We start from the raw sequence: 19,007 nt of genomic DNA, 5'->3' as shown, positions 1-19,007 counted from the left end.
GGTCCCCTGGCAGGGCACTGAGACTGCCAGGGAGATGAAGTCAGTGAGGCGTTGCAACTTTGAATCTAGTTTATGTCATCAGAGTTCTCTGATCAAATAAAGTTTCCTTTGAGAAGAAGTTCTGTAGCTAGGAAAAGAAAAGTTTATAAAGCGCTGACAGTCCAGTTGCCTCATTTTATGGATTGGAACACTGAGGCTCAGGGAGCTACTAGGATTTCTCCAAATTGATCGTTTGAGACCAAGCTAGGATGGAAACCCAGGGCTTCCTGGCACTGTCTAGAGCAGGATTGTTCGGGCCACTGCAGAGCAGCCAAGCCCACGTTTCTGGGCTGTGGCCTGGAGTCTGCAGCCTCATTACCTCTTCCCTCCTCAGGGTGATTCTGATGCCCATGGTATATAGGCCAGTTCCAGCCTTGGGGATGCAGCTCCCAGCTCCTGTCAATGGAGCCCTTCAGCCTGGACAGAGACACCCCCCGCCTTTAGGTGGACGTGGCCCGCCTCCCATGAGCCTGCCCTTTCCCCACTCTGGGGTTCACTGCAGTGTGACCCACCCACCTCAGCCACCAGGACTCCTTCTTTCTCCCTTTATTGCCTTTCTCTCTCTACCCTTCACAACAGCATCTTCCCTTTTTAGCAGAACACAGTCATCCCTGAGCCCCAGGCTCCTCGGCTACAGGGAACCTCCCCCTCCCTGAGAGCTCCCCCGCCCACTCCTCAGAAGGTGTAGGCCCCCACGAAGACGGTGAGTCTCAGTACAGAGCTGGCCCGGTAGCTCATGAGGGAGTTCATGGTGACCATCTCGAGGTCCAGCACGTACTCCCGGGGGCCTGTCACAGGGCGCGCGAGGACCAGCATGGCGCTGACATTGTTGATTTGCTGCGGGGTACAGTGGGTGGGGGGACATGTAGATCGCGTCAACCTACGCACCAGGACTCTACCCCGCCATCACCTCCCTGCCCTGAGTCTGGTATCCACGACCAGTTGGCTGTGAAGTGGAGAGAGCCCTGGTCAGCCTGGGACCCCAGGCGCTCATCCAGACCTGTGACTCCCTCGACATCTGCACCCGGGCTCCTGCCCTCAGAAACATCCCACTGGTGCTCTTCCCACCCTTTCCAGCTAGTTCTTCTTTTGTCTAACCATGGTCAACTGATTCAGGACCAGGTGTGAGACTCGGGAGCAGTGGGGCCTTTGGTGACCTGGAGCAGGCAGACTCCCCTTCAAAGCACTCAATTCCAGAAAGAGAAAACCAGCACTGGTACCAGACAAACCCTTAACACCCCTCTCACTGTGTCACATCCAGACCCTGCCCTCCTCCCACCTCCACCAGCAGAGAGCTGGATTCTCAGACCCCAGGCCCCTGTGCCAACCCCTGCTGCCTCTCTCTCCAAGATCCAGCTCCACTTGTTTGCCCTTCCCAGACTCTGCTGTGTCTGTTACCTCCAGCCTCTCATGCTAGTCCTTTGTCCTAAGGGTGAAGCAGTTGAAGCCAGATACGCAGACCAGCACAGGGACTCAAACCCCAGTGTCTGAGTACCTTGCTAGAATTGTATTTAACAATCTGTAGTTTGTACCAAGGGAATTTATAACACTTCTACCTTGCTACAGAAATTCTGACCCCTGTGGGGAGGGACACAGAGAAGAGGCGGGGCATGGTGGCATAGTTGCGTCTCCCACTTAAGGTTTCCTGGAATTCAGTTTTGGATTATGCAAGTCAGTTGAGGGATGGGGTTAAGGGAAAGCCTTACCCTAATGTAGAAGTCTCCCTGCGAGTTTCCAGCACGGATCTGAAAAGCATTGTAGGCGCCAGGGTAGACGGAGGTCGCTTGGATTTGGAACACGTCGGCTGGTACGCTCCGCTCCGAGGTGATGCTCATGTAGCGGTGCACGATGGACGAGGGCTGCTCCCGGCACAGGGGGTTGGAAGCCGGACAGAGGCAGCGACTGGAGACCCCGAGATGGGAACACGAATGAGGTCATAGCCCATCCTCCAAATCTGGCCCACCCCCAGAATTAGGGATCCCAAAAGGATCCTCCCACTCCTGCTGTAACAACATGTGTGGTTTAGTTGGACTACAACTCCCATCGGCCCTCAGAGCACTCGGCAGCCCGAACAGGTGCCAGTCAGCCGCAGAGCCCTCTGGGAGTTGTAGTTTCTGCTATGGCCTGGTGTCGAGTTGACTCACTTGTCCGACACCTGGACATAGGGCTCCACGCAGCGGTTGGTGTCCACGCAGCGGTAGCCCCCGTGGAAGTTGACACACGTTTGGGCCTCAGAGCACTGGTGCGCACCCGACTCACACTCGTCAATGTCTGTGCCGGGGGAGAGGGGCTTGGAACCCGGATACCAGGCCACCAGCCCCTGACACCACCCTGCCCGCTGCACCGGGGCAACCTGTACCTTGGCACAGGCGCGTGGCCAGCAACTGGTAGCCCTGCGGGCAGTGGCAGGAGAAGCGGCCTGGCTCGTTGACACAGCGGTACTGGCAGAGGTAACTGGAGTAGCTGCACTCATCGATATCTGAGGGTGGAGGGGGAGGGGGGCGGGGCTGAGGACTGGGCTGCCACAGTCCTCCAGCTCAGCCCCACACATGCTCATCTCATCGACTGAGCCTGGCCCCAGGTTAGGCTCAGTGTAGAAAGAAGCAGAAGAGACAGGCCCTGCGGAACTCAGCAGCGGACAGAGGGTTCAAGAAAGAACTGCCCAGGGGACTTTCCTGGCGGTCCAGTGGTGAAGACTCCGCGCTTCCACTGCAGGGGGCATAGGTTCCATCCCTGGTCCGGGAACTAAGATCCCAGAAGCCACATGGCAAAAAAAAAAAAAAAAGAAAGAAAGGACTGCCCAGCTCACAGATCTGTCTTTGCCCCAGGACTATAAGGTGATACTAAATGAGAGCACTGGGAATCTAGAGGTTTGGCTTTATATCCTACTGACTGAGTTTGGGGAACCTAAGTTTTCCTGTCAATAAAATCAATGGCTTAGACTGAGGAGCCCTCGAGGCATCCCAGCCTGCTCTGGGTTTCAGTACTTTGCCCAAATCCTGCAACCTACAATCCGCCCAATTACAGTCACCTCCTGCCAACTGCGAGCAGCAGAGGCAGGAGCCGGGTTTTCTCCTCTGTGCCCCTTATGCTGCCCGGCACCTAGCCAGGTACCAATGTGGCCTTCCTCGCCAGTAAAGCACAAAGCATAACAGAAACAGGGCACGTGGCCAGTTGACATGGAGTGAGATAGAGCCCTGGCCCCATTGGGCAAGTCACTCAATCTCTCTTCACTGAAATATTTTATCTTATTTTTTTTTATCTTATTTTTTGTAATCCTCCCAACAAAACTTGAGGGAAGTATTATGTCAATTTGCAGAGAAGGAAAAGCTGCTATTTATCTCACAGGATTGTTGGCAGGATTAAATAAGGCCAAATATGTAAGGAAAGCATACTGCACAGGGCAGTTTCTCAATAAATGCTAATTCACTTTAAAGCGTTGCTGCTTGGGACTTGAAAAAGTCTGTCGTCATTTTCTCACTTAATTCTCAAGACAAGCTATTCTACAGAAGAATAAATGGACTCAGAGAGAAGAGTGACTTGCCCTGGTCCAGGATTCGCACGCACATCAGCCTGATTCCCAGGGAGGGGGGCACCTACATCTTCGTTCAGTCTCCCTACTGAGCTTTGGTGGGGATCTGACTGCTCCCCTCTGTGCCTTCCCCACCAGGTGGGCAGCTCTATAGGTGCCCAGCCACCAGCTGGGGTGGAGTACCAGGAGGCACATGGGTGCAGGATGGACGGGACGTGGAGGCATCAAGGGGAGGGCTGTGTGGCAGGAGGTGCAGCATGACACAGGGCCTGGGGGACCAGTGGAGGGACACGCAGCAGGGGTGGAGCTCTCACCACTGCAGGAGAAGCCATCCCGGTGCAGCTCATAGCCCTGGTGGCAGCGACACAGGAAGGTCCCATAGGAGTTGAAGCAGCGCTGCTCACACGGAGCCCCCATGTCACATTCGTTCACATCTGGGGGTGCCAGGAAGAGGAGGAGGGGTGAAAGCCGAGGAGCAGCCCAGAGCCCCCGCTGCCCCTGGGCTGGTCAGGAAGGGAGCTCCCCCCACACACACCACCCTGCGCAGGACCCAGGAGCCTGGCCCAGCCCGGCCTCACCCACGCAGGAGCGGTTGTTGGGCCCCAGCTGGAAGCCCGGCTCGCACTGGCATCGAAAGGAACCAGGCAAGTTCACGCAGCGGTGCTGGCAGTAGCGGTAGCGGCACTCATCTATATCTGGGATGGAGGCAGGGGAAGGACAGCAGAGGGCAAATGTCAGGTGTGGCCCAGGCCAGCTGGGACTCATCACTCGTAGTCTTGCTTGTGTCTGGGCTGGGTCAGATCAGCCAGGACTCACACATACATGCACACAGTCCTGTGTCTGGGGACAGTAAGGCAGAGGTGGCAGGGGACTGGGGTGAAACCTGGGGGTGCGTTGGAATGGGGATCAGGTGCTAGAGTGAGAGCCAGGTCATGGGCAAGAGCAGGGACCAGAAAGGCCGCTCCCCAGACTCACCCACACACTCGGGCCCGATCTTGCGGTAGCCGTCGGGGCAAGTACACTGGTAGGAGCCAGGCAGGTTATGGCACTCCTGGCTGGGGCGGCAGTCGTGCAGGGCCTGGGCACACTCGTCCACGTCTGCAGGAGACACCACTCAGCCCCCGCCTGGCAGCCCATGCACCACCCGACACGACAGACACCTCAGTATGGGAGCACACAGGTCAGGTACCACTTACATGGATGTGTGGGTGACTGATGCACCCACAACAGGAACACGTGGACCCGCCCAACAGCACAAATAAGAGTTTACCAGCTTGGAGCCAATGAGAACGGCACCCCTACGCTGGGAGACCTCATGCCAGGGAAGCATAGGATAAGGCCCTGCCCATACTCCCAGGAGCACAGATTCCAGGGCCTTCCTCCAAGGCCCGAGGCACCCACGGGTGGGGTGCAGACCAGGAAGGGGCAGGGGCAGAGGCTGAGAGGCAGAGCTCTTGCAGTACGTCTGCAGCAGTCAAGGCGAGGGTCCCAGAGGCTGGCTGGGCAGTGTAACAGGAGCTGGGGCCCCCTGCAGCAGGCCCCACGCAAAGTGAGGGTCTGGACAAGGGTCTGGATGTTATCCTAGTGGCCCTGAGGAGGCTCTTGAGCAAGGGAGGAACATGAGGTGTAAGTTTTTAAGATGCAGTGAGAGACGCTCGGTAGAAGGGTTGGAAGCCTCAGTGCCAGGGTGACCCTTACTCACCCGTGCAGCTCTCTTGCTCATCGGGCTCATAGCCCGGGAGGCAGGGGTTGGGGTGCTCAGCAGGGGGCACTGGTGGTGGTGGTCCCTCGCCATGCAGGTCACTGATGACAGCAGCAGAGCGGGGCAGGCACAAGTAGCCCCCATAGTGGTTGATACATTTCATTTCCCCCTTGCAGGCCTCCGGGATGGTCAGGCACTCATTGACATCTGCGGAGAGGGGCCTGCTGGGCACAGCCAGTCTCCTGGGCCGGCCGTGGAGGGGGTGGGAGGCAGGAGCCCATCTCAGCCTTCTCTAAGCTGAGTGACCCGGGCAGGGCCTTCCCTCTCTACTCAAGAAGCTAAGGCTGCCTGCCCAGGACCCCTTCCCAGGGCCTGCCAGGGCTGATGGTGGAGCAGTTGTTCCTATAGTCACCCCCATTTTCTTGCCCCCAAGAGGGTCTCTGTCCCTCCCCAAAGCCCTGGCCCTGACTCAGCCTAACAGTGATGTGCAGGCCTCCTTACCCACCCCCGCAGGCACTGCTCTCCTGGAGCCGTGATGGGACAAAGCTGGATAGGACAGTGATTAGAGGAGGTATCCAGGACAGCGCCCTGTTGCTCTCTAGACTCCTGAGGGGGTGGGGAGGGGGGCGGGCAGGGTGTCCTGGGTTTCTCTGAGAGGGAGGGGCCTGGATGGTTTCTCCACCCCTAGCCGAGCTGGCCCCCTGAGAACCAGAGCTGGCCACGGCCAGGCAGAGCTGGGCAGGAGACAGAGCAGCTCTTGGAGGTTGGGTTGCAATCCCCTTCCCGGTTCTCGGGGGTGAGTCAGTCCCCCAAGCATCCTCACCCCGGCAGTGCTGGCTGTCAGGGTCCCACTCATAGCCGTCTGTGCATTCCTACAAGGGGACCAGAGGTGGTCAGTGGTCACTCCTGGCCCCCTCTAGCTGACCAGGCCAAGACCAGGGCCCAAGCCTGGCCACCCTCCCCGCCTGCTCCAAACAATGGCCCCAGCTGCTCCACCAACCAGTGGAGGGGAGAATCTTCCCCAGCAGCAGCCACCCCAGGATCCTGGTCTCTGTGTCCCTGCCCTGCTCAGCCCAGCCCAGGCCAGTGACCCCACTGTCCCCACCGTGTAGCTGTCGGGCTCTTCGGAATCCTGGGGAGACGCTGCCCCCAACAGCAACAGCAGCAGCGCCCAGAGCAGTAGAGACGCGGGGAGGCAGGAGGCGAAGGGGAGCATCCTGGGGCTGGGGGATGGTGGGCGGGGGTCAGGGCGCCTCTGCCGCAGCAGCCTGCATTCCCGGTACCAGGACTCAGAGCCGTGGCCCCGGTCGCCTCCTGCCCGGAACCGTGCTTGGGGCACCGGAGCCTCCCAAGGCCGAGGGCCGACTCCTCACGCAGGCCGGGGTTCAGGGCCCACCCGCCCGGGGCCGCCCCGCCCCCGCCCGGTCCCCCAGCGGCTCCGGCCGAGGAGCGCGGGCCTCTCGGCTCCTTGCTGACGCGACTCGGCCGAGACTCTGGCTCGCGCCCTCCCCCCATGGACGGCCACTCACTTGGGCCCGCGACGGCCCCGCGGCCCGCGGCTCCGGCGGCTCGGCTGGCTTCGGCACTGCCTGCGGCAGACGGACAGGCGGACGGCGCAGCTCCCTGGACGCGCGGCCCCAGGAAGCGCCCCCCGCCCGCCCGCCCGCCGCGGCGCGGCCCACCCCGGCGCCTCCGCCCGCCCCTCAGCGGATTCCTGAGCCCGCGCCAGGGGGAGGGACCCCGACCCCCCACTTCTCCGCCCCCAGCCGGCCGCAGGCCCCCACCCGGTCCCCCGCGGCGCCTCCCGGAGCCGCCTCCCGGCGCCGGGCCAGGGTCCCCTAGCGCCCGATCCTGGGGGCATTGGCCCTGATGCCAGGCCCCCGACTCACTTAGGAGCCCCCACGCTTTCACTTTGCGCACCCCAAAATGTCATCCTGCGCACCTAGACCCTACCTAATCTGCGCCCCCAGAATTCCTGTGCACTTAAGGCCGGGGCCCACAGACTCTTTCTGCGCCTCCCAGAATGTCATCCTGGGGACCTAGACCCCACCTAATTCTGGGACTTCCAGATCCCCACTCTGCAGCCTCCAGAATGTTATTCTGTGCACTTGGACAGTCACTCTGGAAATACCAGAACTTCGTCCAGGGTCACCAGACCCTCGCCCTAAGAAAAGACGCTCCCAGGTCCAGAACTGTCCATCTCGGTCCCTTCTCCTCTCCATCCCCAGGGCTGTCTTCAGCCAGGCGGTCCCTTCACTCCAGAACGGCCTCCTGCGAGCCCGAGCCCTCAGTCCGAGAGTCTACCTCAGTTTGGGGCGGGGGCGGCAGTTCACTTCTGGCTCAGAATGAATGGAAGCCCCTGAGAAGGCGGGCAGGGCCGAACTCGGGCGTGCAGGACGCCAGGGTCCGGTGCCATCGCCTTCCTGGCCATCCTCCCACCAGCGTCCCCCGACCCCACACACACACCCCGCCCCCAGTCCCCGGGTTTCTGCATCCTCTCCCAAGTAGAGGGAGAGCCCTAAGGGGAGGAGTTTGGGCGGAGCTGGCTCCCAGGAAGGGGTTGGGGTCTTGCCCTGGCCACGTCTCAGGGCGGGGCCAGACGGGAAAGGGCTGCGTGTCTAGGGGTCCCCTGCCTGGAGGCAGACAGGGTGTGGGAACTGCCGAGCCCTCGGTTCCCTTTCCCACCCCTGTTTATCTTCACTATCGCCCCGCCGGGGGAGAGTAGAGGACTTAACGGTGGGTCCTGGGGTGAGCCTTCCGGGTGCAGTGTGAACTGGAGAGCACCTCGCCACCCCCAAATCCTTCCCAGCACCATCCCCCAACGTGCGGGGAAGGAGCCTAAAAATAATAGTTCTTTAAAACCAAAAATACAGACAGTAACAAGTGCTGGCGAGGAGATGGAGAAATTGGAACACTCATACACTGTGGGTGGGAATGTAAGATGGGGCAGCCACTGTGGAAAACAGTCTGGCAGGTCCTCAGAAATGTTACCACGTGACCCAGCGATTTCACTCCTAGGTATATACCCAGGGGGATTGAAAACACAATCCACACACACACACACGAAATCTGTACAGTGTTCATAGCAACACTATTCATAAGAACCAAAATATAGAACCAATCTAATGTTCATCAATTGATGAAAGGATAAGCAAAAAATGGTAACACGGTGGAATGTTATTCAGCCATAAAAAGGAATGAAGTACTGATATATGCTACAACATGGATGAATCTTGAAAATAGTACACTAGTTGAAAGAAGCCAGACACAAAAGGCCACATATTCCACTTACTTATAGGACACACCCAGAATAGGCAAATCTGAAAGACAAACTAGATGAGTGTTTGCCAGGGGAAGGGGAATGGGGAAATGACTTCTAATGGGTCTGGGGTTTCTTTTCGGGTGATGAAAATGCTCTGATATTAGACAGTGGTGATGGTTGCACCATTATGCAAATACGTGAAAAACCGCTGAATTGTACACTTATAAATGGTGAATTTTATGGTATGTGAATTATACCTCAATAAAGCTGTTATGTGAACCTCCAGCTCTGAGGGCTGACATGGGGCTTTAGCCATAGGTCACACACAGCCAGGACCAGCTTGGGACACATGCCTGGGATCTAGAATCATGAAGCCAGGTACCCCTCTGTGGATGGTCTGTCTACTGTATTTTAATAAAGGCAGCATCACTCTTTTTTCCAAATAGAGGAGTCCCTTGGCTTACTATCCGGGGTGTGTGGGGGGGGCGGGGGCTGGGTGCAGCAAAACAGGATCTCACAGCTTTGGGAAGATTCCTAATGAATGAAGAAAAGAGGTGGTGAGCTCATGAGTGGATAGATCCCTTCCCGTCGCTCCAATCCTCATGGAACCCCGAGAAAGCCAGGTTTTTTCTCACCCATCTCTGGTATTGGGTGCTGGTTGCCAGCCTGGAGGCCCATATGGGAGCTCCCTAGCCCAAGGACCCACTTAAAACCAAGGCAGAAGCAACAGGTGTGAACACCCCTGCCCAGCCCTTAGCCTCTTGCCTTACTCTGTCTGAGATGCCAACCCTGCTATCTTTCCGCCCCCTCAGGCCCACCCACACCCCTCATCCCCATCCCCAGACTGTGATAGGAATGAAGAACAGAAGGAGGTAGTAGATGCCACTTGCTGTCCCCCGGACCCTGAACTTTTCTATTTAAAACCCATGACGACCAATCGCTCAGTCAACAAATCCCCACTGAGCCAGCTCTGTGCCCAGCCCCTTCCTGGGTGCTGAGGACACAAGCAAGGCAGATACCTCCGGTGCGGTTGGGACGCAGACGCCCAGTAGGCACAGGCACAGCAGGGGCTCAAGCAGCTGCAGGTTACACCACAGGATGGGTGAGCTGCTTGGAGGTGACTTCTGAGCCGACTGAGCTTTGTAATAGGATGAACAAGAATGCTCTCCGGGGGCCACTGACCACCGTCCATCCCCCCAGTCATCAGGGCCTGTGGCTTCCATAGCCCCCTGTTTCCCGCTCAAGGCACTGATGGCCTTACATTGTCACTGCCCACTTAGGATCTGTCTCCTCCTGTCCCCTTAAGGACAGATCCATCTCCATATCCCTAGAATCGCCCAGAACAGCATGGGCAGAGAGCCTCTGTTGAATAAACGGGTGGAGCGGGGTACAGGAAGGCAGGGGGCCATGTAGGGACAAAAGCCTGAAGGCCTCTTGTGCTCGGGGTCCTCCTCCCCCTCGCAGCCTGGTTTCCCCTTTGTGGTTTCTCCAGCTCCACCCTCTCAGCCCCTCCACCTTGGTCGCATAGCTTCCTGCCGCTGACACTCTGGTCTGCGGCGTCATGTCACTAACTGTCCATCTCTCCTGTCTCCTGGCCCTGTTGGTGGCAGGCCTGGCCCAAGGCATCAAGAGCTCCCTCAGGGGCCAGGTAAGCGTCCCCAGCCTGCTCCCCATGCCTGGGGCTCACCCCCTCAGAAACAGTGCTTTGCTCCTACTTCTCAGAGGGAGCAACTGAGGCTGGAGAGGTGATTGACGCGTCCAGGCCCACACAGGGAGAAGAGGGGGTGAACCGGCTGCTCCCCTAACCCAGTCCTGGCACATCTGGGAGCTGAGGTGGGGTCCCAGCAATGACTCCTCACCTCTCCGCCTCCCCACTGCCCTTGGTTGTTTTTCCAGGACCCAGGTCCCCAGCCTCTGGAGCTGAAAGAGGTCTTCACGTTGTTCCAGATCCAGTACAACCGGAGTTACTCACACCCAGCAGGTATCATGGGGCGCAAATGTCTCCGGTCCAACCCCCCTTCTCCCATTTAAGAGACAAGGAAATCAAGCCACAGGGTGGGGAATGTGCTTGGCCAAAGCCACTCAGCAGGACAGTGACAGGGCTGGGGGTGTACTCCCTGGTTTCCCAAATGCACAAGTGGGGACAGGATCATCCTTGGCTACGAACCTGGAGGGAGGCGGCAGCTGTTGGGGGTCTGACTGGTCCAAGAGGATCCTTCACCTCCAGAGCCACTTTCCTGTGACTGCAGGCAGCAGGCAGGAGGCCGCCATCTAGTCATGAGTTCATTCAGCAAACACCCAAGGATACCCATTTTGTCCCCAAGCTGGGGACTCCCTCTCCAACCCCAGGAGTTGCCAGCCCTGCCCCTGCCCTCTGGATCTCATCTCCCATAGGGGGATGGTCTGTGAGCACCTTTCAGCCCAGACTTCCTGTGCCATGGACCTGTACCCCACCCTCCCCCGCCTCGTTCCAGCCACAGACTTGCGGTCACAGATGTGAAGTACAGAGAGCGATGACCTGGCAGGATGCCGATCTCTAACCATCCACTTTTCCCTTGAGTCACTCTGCCTTCCGACCCTTTACTTGGCTTCTCCCCCAGGTGGGCGGAGATACCCCTCTTCTGGCTTCCTAGGAAAACCCAACCCTAGGGGCGCTGGGGAGCCACTTCCTTGGCCCAGGTGTCTGTAGCAGGGCCTGCAAGGACCACGGGAAACAGAGCCAGTGCTCACCTGGGCGAGTGTGGACGAGAAGCCAAGCCAGTGACCACTTCCTACCCCTGGGGGCTTGGAAGCCAGCCTAGGACAACCTCCTTTTGGTCTAGAGCATGCTCGCCGCCTGGACATCTTTGCCCGAAACCTGGCCAAGGCTCAGCAGCTGCAAGAGGAGGACTTGGGCACAGCTGAGTTTGGGGTGACTCCATTCAGTGACCTCACAGGTACCGGGACCCCCTCCTGGCCCCTAGGTGGTAGGTGGGGAAGCAGAACCTTCTCCAGGGATACTAGCAGATGGACAAGGCAGGTTTTTGGCTTTTGTTTCCCAGAGGGACTCTGAGGACCAGAGGCCTGGGTGCTTGGCCCAAATCAGAGATCAGGGGCAGGAACTCCGGAGGCCGGGGTCGCAACCCAGCTCAGGGGGAGGCAGCAGGTGCAGGGGAGTGCACCCCAGCAAGGAACCTGGCCTCTCTCTAGGCCTCAGTACCCTTGCCTTTCTGTCTCCCAGGGTATTAGGGGGACTCAGATGGCTGAGGATGTGGATGGCTGAAGTGAGAGGCAGACTGTGGGGGAGAGGGGGTAAAAACTGCAAAACTTGGGGGCCCCATCTGTCTCCCAGAGGAGGAGTTTGGCCAGCTTTATGGGCATCAGAGGGTGGCTGGAGAGGCCCCCAGTGTGAGCCAAAAGGTAGGGTCTGAAGAGTGGGGGCAGTCAGTGCCCCCGACCTGTGACTGGCGGAAGAAGGCTGGCATCATCTCACCCATCAGGAATCAGGTATCTGCCCCCATGCGGCCTGGCCCAATCCAGCCCTGGTGGCGGGAGGGGGAGGGGAGGGGCAAGGCCTGCATTCCCTACCCCCACCCCCATCCTTCTACCACTAGCAAAACTGCAACTGTTGCTGGGCCATGGCAGCAGCGGGCAACATCGAGGCCCTGTGGGCCATCAAAACCGATCAATCTCTGGAAGTCTCTGTGCAAGGTATGGCTGGGGGAGGGGACCTGTGTGACTGAGGCGGGGGTGCCTGAGGCCCGGGCACCCACACTGTCCCTGCTTGCACCAGAGCTGCTCGACTGTGACCGCTGTGGGAATGGCTGCAAGGGCGGTTTCGTCTGGGATGCGTTCATAACTGTCCTCAACATCAGTGAGTGCCTGTCTCTCGGGGCAGGTGTGTGTGTGTGTGTGTGTGTGTGTGTGTGTGTGTGTGTGTGTGTGTGTGTGTGTGTGTGTGTGTGTGTGTGTGTGTGTGTGTGTGTGTGTGTGTGTGTGTGTGTGTGTGTGTGTGTCGGGGGGGTGGGGGGTGGGATGTTCCGGAGCTGAGCCGAGTCTCCTCCGGGGCCTTGCTCATGTCCAGGTGGCCTGGCCAGTGATAAGGACTACCCATTCATGGGGAACAGCAAACCCCACAGATGCCAGGCTAAGAAGCACAAGAAGGTGGCCTGGATCCAGGATTTCATCATGCTGCAGCCCTGCGAGCAGAGTACGGGCAGGATGGAGACACATGGGCGGGCCCAGGGGGGAGAATGACAGGGACAGACAGACCAGGACAGACAGGGCTACAGACAGAGATGGAGGGATTTGGGGGCGGGGGGTTGGGTGTGGGAAAGAGAAAGAGATAGAGACACCCATGAGCCGAGAGCAGGGGGCACAGGACAGGCAGGGCCTGACGGCACCTTCTACCCCCAGGCATCGCCAAGTACCTGGCCACCCAAGGCCCCATCACTGTGACCATCAACATGAAGCTACTGCAGGTGGGATAAGGTAGGGAACTGGGGGGAGGGGTATATAGGGGAGGTAGCCCCCGACTCAGCCTCTCTGCCCCTGCAGCAATACCAGAAGGGTGTGATCAAGGCCACATCTACCACCTGTGACCCCCAGCTTGTGGATCATTCTGTCCTGCTGGTGGGTTTTGGTAAAAGCAAGTCGGTGGAGGGGAGGCAGGCAGAGGCAATCTCATCCCGGTCTCCTCCTCATCCTCGCTACTCCATCCCATACTGGATCCTGAAGAACTCCTGGGGGGCCAACTGGGGTGAGGAGGTGAGTGTGATCTACTGGGGGCGGGAGGACAGGGCCGGACAGACCTCTCCCCGCCGACTGGCCCTGATGTCCCCTAACTTCCTAGGGCTATTTCCGGCTGCACCGAGGGAGTAATACCTGCGGCATCACCAAGTACCCGCTCACTGCCAGACTGGACAAACCCGTTAAGAAGCACCAAGTCTCCTGCCCTCCCTGAGCCCACCTGGCTGCCGCCCAGCTCTCTCCTGCTGTGCCAGTTACCTCCCTGCCCACCCCACCCCAAGGCTTTTGCCTATCCTCCCAGTGTTTCTGCTACGGATTGAATAAACCTAGACAAGACCCCTGTCTTCGGAGTGGACTCAGCTGGGGTGGGGAAATAGATGGGGAGTACATAGATAACATTCTCTGACATGTCCTAGTCCCTGCGGGGCCAACGGACACATACATCCTTAGACACTGTGACACTCAGAGACACACGCGTGCAACCTGCACACACTCCCACACGCGGACCCATAACTGTACCCACTCACAGCCTCCTCCAAAGTCATGGCAACTTTATTGTCAATGTGGGCAGGGCAGGGGGAGGGGGCCTCAGTCATGACAGAGACGCAGGAGGCAGCCACGGAGGGTGCCCATGTAGCGGTCCCAGAGGGCCTGGTGCCTGCAATGGTAACAGTAACGGGATCGGCTGACGTTTACTGTATGCCCCTCGTGTCATGACACTGCTCTAAGTGCTCTCTACACCCTCACTTGTTTGATCCTCACAATATTCCTATGATCCTCATTATTATCACCCCCAGCTTATGTACGAGGGGACTGAGGAAGGGAGAGGTTAAGGAACCTGTCCAAAGTCAGGGTCACAGCTTCCAAGAGGTGGAGCTGAGACTCTAGTCAACACAGACTTCCACCTCCAGGGCGACAGAACAGGGAACTCTGAGTCTGCAGGAGGGCTAGGCCCCAGAAGGAGGCCGGCAGAGTGAGGAAGCCTGGGGTGTCTCACCGGAAGCCATCCAGGGAGTGGACCGATGCCGAATACTGATTCAGGAAGAGTCGCACATCATTCAACGGCCAGTGGTCGGAGCGGCAGGGTTCCACGAACTGTGGGTCCGAGGTAACATCTAGCACTGGTACAGCCCAGGGACAGGCCAGGATGGGGATCAGAGGGCAGCGGGCAGGACAGCTCACCTTCTCCACAAGGTCCACAAACAGGTCTCTGACATCCTTATTGTGGGTCAGCTTGGCGGCCACATTCACCAGCCCCCGGGACAGGTTCTGTGGGGCAGGGAGCCTGGGAGTTCTGCCTTCTGCCCAAGAGGCTGGGGGCTGAGCCCAAATCTATCCACCTCCCTCCATCAAATAACTCCCCATTGTTTAAGAGCTGGCTCCCCCTTCACAGGCAGGCAGAGGGAGCAGCAGCGCCACCTGCCGGTCAATCTCAGGCATGAGCAGAGCTGCCCGGAGGAGACAGTGCTCTGGAGGCTGATGATGCCAATGGGACAGAGGCTGGATTGGGCCACAGACCTTGAAGTTGGCTTCCATCTCAGAGAAGACCCCGAGCTTTCCCCGGAGGGCAGTGCACACCAGGCTGCAGGGAGACAGGGTCAAGCCCAGAGTCGCCTGGGCCCCCACTTCAGGCCCCGCCCCATAGACCCCAAGGGTCACCTCTTGTGCAGGTCCAGAAGGTCCTTGTCAGCCACAAGCACCTTGAGCTCCTTCAAGTCCTGGAGAAACTCCTTGTCTAAGTCCATGTCCATGTCATCCGCCTGGGGGTCTGAGTGAGGTCCATGAAGGGAGTTGGGGTGGGAGATAAAAACCCCTCCTGTGACATCCCGAGCCTTCCTCCCCCACCACCTCATTGCGCCCCATGAGACAAAAGAGCAAGTGGAGTGTGAGGGACGTGGAGTGACTGGCCCCAAGCCATAGGGAAGCCGTGGGCCCTTTGTCTGCAGACGTGTGGGTGGGAACACCGGACTGGGAGCAGAAGTGGCTGGGGAGGGGCCCTGAAGAAGAAAGGATGCTGGGAACGGGGGCCTGCAGGAGAAACCGCTGGTGGGAAGCCAGGCCCTGAGAAGGTGAGGAGGTGTCCAGGCACCTGGGTCGGTGGGGGCCTCACCGACGGCTCCAAGGGTCCAGTTCTGGATCATGAGCTCAGCACAGAAGGCAAAGTCCCCAAAGCTCAGATACTGCAGTTTTTTCTTCCCTGTCTCAAAGCGATTGTTGGCAAAGAAGACGATGGCTGCATAGTCCCTGCAGGGAGGGGAGAGTGGGCCCATCAGGGCTTGAAATTCCTTCTTAGCGAGCAGCTCCCACCTGCAACACTGGCTGGGCATCCGAGTTCTGGCCTCTCTCTACCCTAACTCACTGTGTGATGTGTTTCAAGTCACTTTTCTCTGGGCCTCCTCATCTGGGGAAAGAGAAGGTTTCAGCCCAGGTCTCCTAAGGGACACAGTGGGAGACCACAGGGTAACAGCTACCATTCACTGAGTACATACTAAGCCCCAGGGGCTGTGCCGTCATGGGCTTTCCATGTGGCACCTCGCAACAGCCCAGTTGGTGAATGGCCGGGCTGGGATTCAAACCCAGGCCAGTCTGATCCAAAGTGCAGACCAGGAGTGGGATAACCATCCCCCCAGCCCAGCCAGGAGGTCAAGCGGGTTGGTGTGGGGAATATGGACCAGCCTCAGGGGGCAAGGAAGGAGTGTGCAGGAGGGGGAGGCAGCTGGCTCCTCATCTAGCCCCTCACCTGGCCCCTCACCTGGCCAGCCGGTCGGACAGGAGGAAGTGTTGCTGGATGTTATCGACCAGGGAGCCCCGCATTTCCTCCACCACCTTGAAGACTCGCTTAAAGTTGTCAAACTGCAGGGCAGTTAGAGGAGGAGAGAGGACTGGTCAGAGGTTGCTCACCCAATAAGCTGTTTAGTGAACGTCCCTCTATCACCTACCCACCTATCCAGTCAACAGACACTGATGGAGCATCTGTTATTCCTTCAACAAACTATTAATTATTAATACCTGTTATCAATTCAACAAGTGTTCACCAGCTTCTGCCATCTTGCCTTGGATACATGTTTACTCACTCTTATCAATAAATTCACCCCCATTTTAGCATCATGCTCTCCAGTTCTTCACTAATTTGTGCTGAAACTGACCGTCCTGGCTAAGCCCCAGGAAAGCTAAGGTCAGATCTGGGCTTCTGAGAGGCCACTCTGGCTGAAGAGTAGGGAATGGCTTGGAAGGGCCAAAAAGAGAGCAGAGTGGATATGAAGCCACTGCCACCGAGGTGCTGGAGGAGCCTGGAGGTGGGGCAGTGACCAAAGGGATGGTGTGAAGGGGCGGGCTGCAGATGAGTGTGGTGTCCACCTGTCTCCGGCAGCTCTTGAGGGTGATGCCTGTTTTGGTGCTGATGTCATCCAGGTCTTTCTTAGTGCCCTTGGACAGCTTCTTGCCCAGCACCTCCCGCACAAAGGCCTCGTCAAAGGCATAGTACCTGTGAGGAGTCAGGGGACACTGTTGACTTTCCATAAAGGAGGCGAAAGGAGAACTGGCAGGACCTGGGTTTGGCCCCTTCTGCTCTCAACTTTCTCCCGGCCTAGATAAGCCCCGTCCCTCCCTGGGCCTCATTTTCAGCCTGCAAAATGGGTATATGGCCAGACTGGTTGGCGTCCCCACCATCCCGCCAGGTGAGCACCTCTCGATGAGCAGCGCCTGTCGAGAGGGCGGGATCTGAAAGATGAGCTGGTGCAGCAGCTTGGGCGGGGCGTGTAGCAGGCGCTCAAGCATTTGGAAAGTACGGTAGTGGTCCATAGTGTCGCTCTGCAGCACCGCTGCTGTGGCGCCGGTCTGCTCCAGGATTCCCGAGCGCACCCTCAGGGCCACCGCGTCGCTCACTAGGAAGTGAGCGCTAGCATCAGGCTCCGCCCCGCCGACCCCAGAGGCCCTTCAGGGATTCCAGCCCCGACCCCTAGGTATTCGGTACTCCCAGGCCTCTGCCCACTGCCCTATAGGATGCCTACTCCTGGCTCTGCCCGCTCTCCCATCCAAAACAACAGCTCCGCCAAACCGGCACCCACAGACGGTCCCCCACAGACCCGAATAACCGTCCAGCCAGAGGCGATACACGTCCTCGTCGATGAGGGTCGTGTTCCCCACGAAGATGTCCAGCTCGCTGGCCATGGCGACGCCGGGACCCGGGCGCTACCGCAGCGCCCCAGCAGGAGCAAGCACTGCCCAGGCCCGGCGCGCCGCCGCCGGGCCACTTCCGTGAGCACAGGCATTCGGCTCCCGGCACCCGGAGCCAGAAAAGGACCACTTCCGGGACAGAGCGAGTCGGGGCAGGAGCGGCGAGGAAAGAGGCGGAGACGGAGGCAGTGGAGTAGCCCCGCCCTCCTCCCAGCGGGAGGGGGAATCTCAGGCTCTCAGTCCCCACCCCACCCCACCCTCACCCCGGCCAGGTTAGCGGGAGGGCGTCCAGAGTCAAGGTCTCCGGCCAGTTTGACCTATCCCGGCAACCTCTACCCTCACATCCTTCTGGTTTTTCTCTGCCCTTTTCGGGGCCTCCCTACTTTGACCTGTATCCTAAATTTAGGGGCTCCACTGGGCTCTATCCTAAGTCTTTTCTCTGAAAAAAAGGTGTCTGGCTCATCCTCAAGGGCCCTTGCTGGGTGGGAGACCCTCAGTCCATCCTGCAGACGAGCCCCTCTCCTGAACATGGGGCACCTGTTCCCATGGTTTTAACCACCTCCCCCCCACACACACTAATGACCTCTCTTATTCTGCAGCTTAGAGCTCTGTCTGCAAGTCCACATCCAGACGGCCACCTATGTGTGACTCCACTCTGTCCCCCACAGGACCTTCAAAAGCCAGACAGACCTGTCGGTCTCCCGAATCTGTTTCTTTCCTGCGTTCCTATCTTGGTGACAGCCCCACCATCCACGCGGTTCTCATACCAGAAACCTGGGCTTTCTCCCAGACTCCTCTCTCCCTACATTCAGTTCTGCCGATTTGCCTCCTGAATATTTCTAGTATCTGTTCTGTCCTCTCCACCCCCACTGGCACTGTCCCAGCCCACTCCTTCTGCATAGCTCTCCTTGCCCATTGACACAGTGTTCTTAGTAATCTCTCTGCCTACATCCCCTCCCTGTGGTCCATCCCACACAAAGCCGTCCAAACAACCTTTTTTACAAAATGCATATTTAAAAATGTTACTCTCCTGCTTAAATTCTTACTGGCCTGTGTAAACGCTCCAGCCTGGTATTGAAAACTCTTAAAAATCTGGCTTCTGATTACCTTTGTTACCTCCCTTCCTCTCTTACCACTTTCTCTAAGCACCTGCCTTTCCAAAACAAACAAATAAACAAAAAACCCAAAAAAACAAGCTACTCTCACGGTTTCCAAAGCAGCAAGCCTCTTTCAGACCCCAGCGATTTTCATCATGCTATTCCCTCTCCTTGAAATAGCTCTCTCATTACTTGCCAAAGTCCTATGCATCTTTCAGGGCCCCTCGGATATCACCTCTTTTGGGAAACCTTTTGCAGGTAGGGGGCGGTCCCTCAAAATGTGCTCTTCTTCCATTTGCTTTTTGTTTAACGCAGCTCGTCTCCTCTGCCAGATTACGATCTCTTTAAGGACAGTATAAGGATATTGATCAAGTTTGTTTCTCTATAAGCCTTACATACAATAATAGTTTATTGAACAAAAGAATCCCTTGTATGGCCCTCCCACTGGGCAGGACACGGTCCGTGAGAAGG

General features: G+C 58.0%; 3 protein-coding genes across 10 annotated transcripts; 1 reads left to right on the top strand and 2 right to left on the bottom strand.

The window, feature by feature from the left end:
- Positions 1-119: 119 nt before the first annotated feature.
- On the bottom strand, positions 120-6,928 carry EFEMP2 (EGF containing fibulin extracellular matrix protein 2). Of its 2 annotated transcripts, none has more exons than XM_067748291.1 (11): positions 6,803-6,928; positions 6,379-6,496; positions 6,097-6,145; positions 5,274-5,480; positions 4,547-4,669; positions 4,150-4,266; positions 3,886-4,005; positions 2,399-2,518; positions 2,184-2,310; positions 1,746-1,941; positions 120-876 (listed from the first exon to the last, which is right to left on the bottom strand). In XM_067748291.1, exons 2-11 carry the CDS (start codon positions 6,487-6,489, stop codon positions 715-717), a joined length of 1,332 nt encoding a protein of 443 aa, XP_067604392.1. In that variant the 5' UTR covers positions 6,490-6,496; positions 6,803-6,928; the 3' UTR covers positions 120-714. The 2 variants fall into 2 exon arrangements, with proteins under 2 accessions (XP_067604392.1, XP_067604393.1); XM_067748292.1 differs by having other exon boundaries at positions 6,379-6,541; positions 6,803-6,883.
- Positions 6,929-9,036: 2,108 nt separating this feature from the next.
- CTSW (cathepsin W) lies at positions 9,037-13,553 on the top strand. Of its 4 annotated transcripts, XM_067748297.1 has the most exons (10): positions 9,038-10,183; positions 10,432-10,516; positions 11,358-11,471; positions 11,867-12,021; positions 12,129-12,225; positions 12,308-12,388; positions 12,599-12,724; positions 12,931-12,995; positions 13,072-13,281; positions 13,367-13,553. In XM_067748297.1, the coding sequence occupies exons 1-10, from the start codon at positions 10,097-10,099 to the stop codon at positions 13,475-13,477; spliced, it is 1,131 nt and encodes a 376-aa protein (XP_067604398.1). In that variant the 5' UTR covers positions 9,038-10,096; the 3' UTR covers positions 13,478-13,553. The 4 variants fall into 4 exon arrangements, with proteins under 4 accessions (XP_067604397.1, XP_067604396.1, XP_067604395.1 ...); XM_067748296.1 differs by having other exon boundaries at positions 9,037-10,183; positions 13,072-13,553; XM_067748295.1 differs by having other exon boundaries at positions 9,037-10,183; positions 11,867-12,388.
- Positions 12,422-17,676, bottom strand: FIBP (FGF1 intracellular binding protein). Of its 4 annotated transcripts, none has more exons than XM_067748298.1 (10): positions 17,349-17,676; positions 16,949-17,147; positions 16,621-16,747; positions 16,016-16,116; positions 15,353-15,507; positions 14,923-15,031; positions 14,782-14,845; positions 14,446-14,532; positions 14,261-14,358; positions 12,422-12,800 (listed from the first exon to the last, which is right to left on the bottom strand). In XM_067748298.1, exons 1-10 carry the CDS (start codon positions 17,431-17,433, stop codon positions 12,701-12,703), a joined length of 1,125 nt encoding a protein of 374 aa, XP_067604399.1. In that variant the 5' UTR covers positions 17,434-17,676; the 3' UTR covers positions 12,422-12,700. The 4 variants fall into 4 exon arrangements, with proteins under 4 accessions (XP_067604399.1, XP_067604400.1, XP_067604401.1 ...); XM_067748299.1 differs by having other exon boundaries at positions 15,374-15,507; positions 17,349-17,673; XM_067748300.1 differs by lacking the exon at positions 12,422-12,800 and adding an exon at positions 13,800-13,921 and having other exon boundaries at positions 17,349-17,674.
- Positions 17,677-19,007: the final 1,331 nt, after the last annotated feature.

The sequence above is a fragment of the Pseudorca crassidens genome, chromosome 9 (genome assembly GCF_039906515.1).
Source record: "Pseudorca crassidens isolate mPseCra1 chromosome 9, mPseCra1.hap1, whole genome shotgun sequence".
Classification (NCBI taxonomy): Eukaryota; Metazoa; Chordata; class Mammalia; order Artiodactyla; family Delphinidae; genus Pseudorca; species Pseudorca crassidens.
Note: the sequence above shows the minus strand (reverse complement) of the source record. Positions and strands in the feature narration are given on the sequence as shown.